At 43.9% G+C, this 6,399-nt stretch overlaps 1 protein-coding gene across 1 annotated transcript; it reads left to right on the forward strand.

Annotated features, from left to right (window-relative positions):
• The first annotated feature begins 9 nt into the window (after positions 1 to 9).
• ccnb1 (cyclin B1) lies at positions 10 to 3,225 on the forward strand. Its single transcript, XM_029769284.1, has 9 exons — positions 10 to 104; positions 350 to 484; positions 574 to 681; positions 823 to 1,005; positions 1,107 to 1,265; positions 1,899 to 2,135; positions 2,362 to 2,502; positions 2,628 to 2,738; positions 2,850 to 3,225. Exons 1-9 carry the CDS (start codon positions 84 to 86, stop codon positions 2,952 to 2,954), a joined length of 1,200 nt encoding a protein of 399 aa, XP_029625144.1. The 5' UTR covers positions 10 to 83; the 3' UTR covers positions 2,955 to 3,225.
• The last annotated feature ends 3,174 nt before the right edge of the window (positions 3,226 to 6,399 follow it).

Raw genomic sequence — 6,399 nt, forward strand, 5'->3', positions numbered from 1 at the left:
TGCATTTAAACCACGGTAATTCACCCTTTGGTATTGTGCAGTGCAGTGTATTCTGTCTTAAGCAAATCAGCTCATCTTTCGAAATGGCTCTCCCTATGACCAGAGTAAGTGGAAGAAAAAAAAAAATCTGAATTTCTTTGTTTTAATGTAGTCGTGGCATTTGCATTTTTTCCCTATTCTTTCGTTTAGAATTTTTGGAGCTCAAATGGCGATGAGTGAATCGCCTCGTGCATCTGCAAAAATGTTGCCTTCTCGTGGCATTCTTGCTTACAATCGTCATTCAGAATTCGATATCCCCTTGATTCACAGTAAAATAAATCTAGCTACATGGTTTCCTTTATTGCTGTAGAGTCGCCTGGCTTCCTCAGAGAACCAAACTACTCTGCCGGGCAAGGCTGTTCTGGGAACCAAGCCTACATTGAGACAACGAGCTGCGCTCGGCGAAATCGGAAATGTTGGAGTCCCCAGACAGACTCTGAAAAAGGTGAGATTCCGGAAACGTATTCTCAATGTATGGTTTACGAATTTTTTTTTTTTCTTGTACATAAATGCTGCGCTTCAATTCTTCTACAGAATGCAAAGGCAGAAGCCACAAAGGTGGTTGACAGGAAGACCAGCACACGGTCTGAAAAGACACAGGTGGTTCAACAACCAAAAATAGTAGTTTTTGCCCCTGTTCAGGTGAGACTTTTGGGGTGATGGGCAATTTGTCTGCTTCACATTTTTGTTAGCCTTCAGTATGCTCAACTCTCCATTCACGTTTTAGCCCTTGTTCACCGCTATACCCCATATTGAATACAAACGTTGGTGTTTATCTGACAGGTTTTGCATGAGCCAATGTCTCCCACACCAATGGAGACCTCTGGCTGTGCTCCCAACGAGCTGTGCCAGGCCTTCTCAGATGTCCTACTTAATATCAAGGATGTTGACGCTGATGACTACGACAATCCCATGCTCTGCAGTGACTATGTCAAGGACATCTACAAATATCTCCAGAAACTTGAGGTTGGTGTCTTGCAACTGAGTAACTATGTCCAGCAAATGTATTGTATTACTGCATGTGCCTGTTGCATACATGCCCCTCCCTCTGTCTTCTCCCCTTGCAGATCGATCAGGCTGTCAAACCCAAATATCTGGAGGGACAGGAAATTACGGGCAACATGCGTGCTATCCTCATCGATTGGCTCGTCCAGGTCCAAATAAAGTTCCGACTGCTGCAGGAGACCATGTTCATGACTGTGGGAATCATTGATCGCTTCCTTCAGGTAATAAGCCAGTGGTAACTTTCCCTTGCCCAACTACATCCTGATCTGAAACTATTTAAAGTGTGGCGGGAATTTATTTTCACCCCTTTTTTCCCTCCCCAACTTTGATATCCAGTTGGTAGTAGTCTTGTCTCATCGCTGCAAAGGTCGAGAGCCATGCATCCTCCAAAACCCAACCTAGCTGCCCTGCTTCTTGACACAATGCCCATTCAACCTGGAAGCCAGCCGCACCAATGTGTCGGAGGAAACACTGTACACCTGGCTACTGTCAGCGTGCACTGCACCCAGCCTGCCACAGGAGTCGCTAGTGTGATGAGACAAGGATATCCCTGCCGGCCAAACCCTCCCCTAACCCGGATGACGTTGGGCCAATTGTGCGCCGCCTCCTGGTCGCGGCCGGCTGCAACAGAGCCTGCACTCGAACCCAGAATCTCTAGTGGCCACTCAGGAGGCCGCGTGGTGGGAATGTAGCAGACATGTCATTTAACCCACTAGTAGGCTTTATTTTTTTTCCAATCCAGGATTTCAAATTGGGGCAGAGCAACAAAATGGGTTGGGGACAGAACCACAAATAACTTGCCCCCTTTACTGTGTGTGTGAAAGGTCCCAATTGATTGACATCTCGTTCACCAGGATAACCCAGTGCCCAAAAAGCAGCTCCAGCTTGTTGGTGTGACAGCCATGTTCATTGCCTCCAAATACGAGGAGATGTACCCTCCGGAGATCGTAGACTTTGCCTTTGTTACCGACCAGGCCTACACCACTGCGCAGATCAGGGACATGGAGATGAAGATCCTAAGGGTGCTGAAGTTCAGCTTTGGCCGCCCTCTCCCCCTCCAGTTCCTCAGAAGGGCCTCAAAGATTGGCGAGGTATGCCAACCCCCTTCAACACTGACACCTCCATTTGTATTGCTCCCGAAGCGCTACCTTCCTGTAGGTTTTTGCTCCAACCACAGTTGCTTAGTTTATCAACCAGCTAATTATTAGAATCTGGTGCACTAGATTAGCCTTAGTGCAAAAATCTATAGGACTATAGCTCTTTAGAAGAGAATTGGACAGCCCTGGCCTGTATTCACACCAATTAAAATCTCTCCAGGTGACTGCTGAGCACCACACCCTGGCAAAGTACTTTGTGGAGCTCACCATGGTCGATTACGAGATGGTGCACTTCCCTCCCTCGCAGGTGGCCAGTGCAGCCTTTGCCCTCACCCTGAAGGTCTTCAACTGCGGTGAATGGGTAAGATGTCGTCAGTTTGTTTTCTTTTCTGAATGGCATCCACCATTTAAGCTTTTCTGACCAGTGAAAGGAGGCTGTTCGCTGTTGCTTAGTCTTCTTACTTGCTGTTTGTGTCCTCACCCCAGAGCTCTACACTACAGCATTACATGAACTACACAGAAGACAGCCTGGTCCCTGCCATGCAGCATATCGCTAAAAATGTTCTGAAGGTGAACGAGGGACAAACTAAGCATATGGTGAGTATCATACAGAACTGCCACTGTTTTATGACTTTACAGGCACCAATGATTAGTGTTCAAATGATTCTACAAAATGTCCCCCTGACTTCTAACCCGTCTTTGTTTCAGACGGTTAAGAACAAGTACTCTAGTCAGAAGCAGATGAGAATTGCCACTATTTCACAGCTGAAGTCTTCGCTGATCAAGGACCTTGCAAAACAACTCGCCCTATGAGATGCCTGCTGGCGTTATGTGCTTCTTGTACTGTACAGAATGTATGATTCATGTGATTTTTATTTTTTAATAAAGTCTTAACGGTTGTGGGAGAAATGTTAGTGTTGGGAAGTGTACAGCTTGTGTTCCAACATCTGGGTGTTGGACTTCCTGGTAATTAAATGCATTGACCTAAAGTAGGTACATTCTACCTGGCCATCAATGTAACTTGCATGTATGATCAAAACTGTTTATTCATGTAATGCCAATAAACATTTTATTACCTTTTAAATCCTGCTTTTATTTTGTTTCTTACTGTAATGCTTGGTCTTGTCCACTAGAAGGAGCTAGTGCTTTAGTTGCTGCTTGGCAATTTTATGTGAAGTGTAGCTAGTTTCCTTTATTGGTGCATGCATGGCACATTTACAACTGGCCATTTTCTAGCTACCACTTGTACATAGGCCAAAGAGCACAAATTCTGGTAGGCATTCAACTGCTTGAGTAATGACATTTTGACTGGCTTAGGTGGGAAATGGCAACTCCGAGCATGGCTGGTGTTCACATGTTTTCAAGACACTCATGCTGTAAGGCTGCTTTTTTTTTTTTTTTTTTGGGACAACATGGCTGGGCTGACCCAGTTGCTCAGCTGCTCCTTTTCAAGGCCTCTCACTGCACTCTAAGGAGCATCTGCACAGACATTATTCAGGTCAGATCCATTCTGCTGTTGGCCAGCCTCTGGTCCATTTCTTTTGTAACCCAGACCCTTCCATTTTTTGGGGATCTGAACCCAAGGTAACAATGACCTGGTAATCCTAAATGTGTTGTCACACCAGATGGGTAATGTGTTTTACAGGGTTAGCCATAGAACAGCACCCCTGGAGCAAGTTGATAAGTGCCTTGCTCAAGGGTACATTGCCCATTTTCACCATGTCTTCTCAGGTATTCAAACCAACTTTTTGCTTACTGGCCCAACACTAACCACTACCTGCCACCTGTAGTCTTCATGGTTCATGAATCTTTATTCCTACAGGATGTAGATCTTTCCATTGATCTGTATCCTCTGCAATTACCTTCATTTTGTAGTTCAACCTTTAAAGGAACATTTCCTACACTTCCAGTTAGCCTAACAGCCATTCTAATGAGTTTAGCCTACCCTCTGAACCCACATTCTGGTTTAGGTACAATGTCAGGCACTGTAGTGAATATTTTTGCTCAGGGGCTCCATTGCAGGCAAAGCTGTAGAATAAGACCTTGAGTATTCTCAAGCGTATGAGGATCCCATTAAAAGAACAGGACTCAACCTGTCCTGGAGCAAGCAGCGTCAATTACAATTGATCACATCAAGCTAATGGACACAGAGGCAAAAGTTATCACTTTAGCCCATCCACAGCTGAGGGCCAAGGGGACATTGTTCCATGAGACCCCCAAGAGGATTCTCAGAGAGCTAATGCTGTTCACGGCCACCTGTCATCACAGAGGTCCCTCTCTGTATCCGTCATGATGATCCCAGACCATCATTCACAGATCTGCTGACAGCTCTCAACCTGTTTGTTGGACACCAGCTTGGCAACATACTGTGATTAAGCTGTCACCAAATGAGCAATATTACAAAGAAGTTTTTATTTGGCATTGAAAACTTGGTTTATTGTAGTTTGTTGTACAGTTCACATTGCGAGTTAACATTACAGCACTCAGAGAAATATGAATCTGTTGCAGAATTAAAAAACAACATTGCTTTAAGAGCACAAATGCAAAGTGGGGAAAAATCAAATCAAATGATCTTCAGAAAACAAATGGCTCCTCAGCCGATTTTCTTTAGCCTACCTTCTGTCATCATAGGCACAAGGGGATGTTACTTAAAGAGTGTCTATAGGTTCATCTTTTCATCTCTACTGTACCTTCTGCTGCTCTCCATAGGGACAGATGCTAATTAGTCTCAGTTACACTGGAAAGCTGTTCTTTTAAACCCAGACCCATGCTGAGAACTCATGCTTGAAGGCTGAGGTCATGACTGGCCAGCCAGATCAGTTTACAAGACAGATTCCTCCTGTGGAGCTTGAAGCCGTACGGTGAAGCAGCCTGGAACACTGGATTTTTAGCCTTTCGTTTTTTTTGTGGAAGTTTCATGGAAACCGGTCGTATGACATAGTGGAATAGCAGATAGAAAAGAGGAGTGACCACTCAACCGTAGTGTTGAATGACCGCTCTCTCAATACCCTGTGTGCTATTGTTTGAATATTGAATAACAACCATATACCATATGTCAAAACTGAATTTATGATTCGTAAAGAATTACATCAAATGACACACTCTCTGATGACAGCTTAAAGGCAACTTTGGGAAAATCCTTATTCAAACATATTCAATCAACACTAAGGCACAAAAGCTCATGCCATATTCTGTGTTTTTCAAGCCCTCAATAAATGAATTCAAGAGTCAGCATTGAGGTCCAGAAAGAATGGAAAACTTGGCCTCAGAAACACCTTTCAAATTTCTGAGATACATAACTCACCCAAAGTTGAATTGTCCAAGACCAGAGTCAACAGTTTGGAAGTGTTTCTCAGTCTAAACATTATCCGAGATGGTCAGGACTTAACAAGTGCACCCTTCAAAATGAGTCAATACACATTCTCAATTCACATCCACTGTGCCTGCATGTCTCAATTCAATAATGACAAAGTCAAACAAACACAACGCCACAGCTGTGATGTTAGGGTTTTTGTGGGGTACTAATAGGTCTGCAGCTGGCAACCGGACTGAAGTCTCTGGCCCTGAAAGTGAAGCACAAATAAACACAGGGGCATTCATTTTCACAATTTATAGATTTTCAAATAAAAATTGGTGTGCTTCCTGAACTTTACCAACCTTTGCTGCTCAATGGCACATGAAGGAAAGAAAGGCTCCTATTGTGGCCTGAACACTGGTCTGTTTCAACCAGGTGTGAAAAGGAATCACTCATTGGTTCATTCCAATTTACTGAGCGGCACACACAGGTCCAGTGTGGCTCAGTTGGTAGAGCATGGAGTTTGTAATGCCAGGGTTGTGGGTTTGATTCTCATGGGGGACCAGTATTAAACATTTATGCACTCACTACTGCAAGTTGCTGTGGATAAGAGCATTTGCTAAATGACGTAACCTCTCTGTGTAAGACTTGAATGGCAACAGCTCTTTCATCTTCTTCACCCAACCAAGTTCATACCCTCACATTTGTTGAACAGCCTGTACAACATGAATCCTTATACTGCGCATTTTCTGACTAAACCAAACCCACTCAGTAAATGAAAAGGTTGAAATTGTTTGTTGGATGCCTTTGCTCAAAGAACTGAGAACTTCCCAATTCATCTGACTTTGGAACCATACACAAGATACACTGGTAACATAGTATTTGTATAATAATTGCCTTGTCAAAATGGCAAAGCTGCCATTGCATGACGTTGATAATAGTTAGCTTTATATTTGATCAGTC

The sequence above is a fragment of the Salmo trutta genome, chromosome 12 (genome assembly GCF_901001165.1).
Source record: "Salmo trutta chromosome 12, fSalTru1.1, whole genome shotgun sequence".
NCBI classification, from domain to species: Eukaryota; Metazoa; Chordata; class Actinopteri; order Salmoniformes; family Salmonidae; genus Salmo; species Salmo trutta.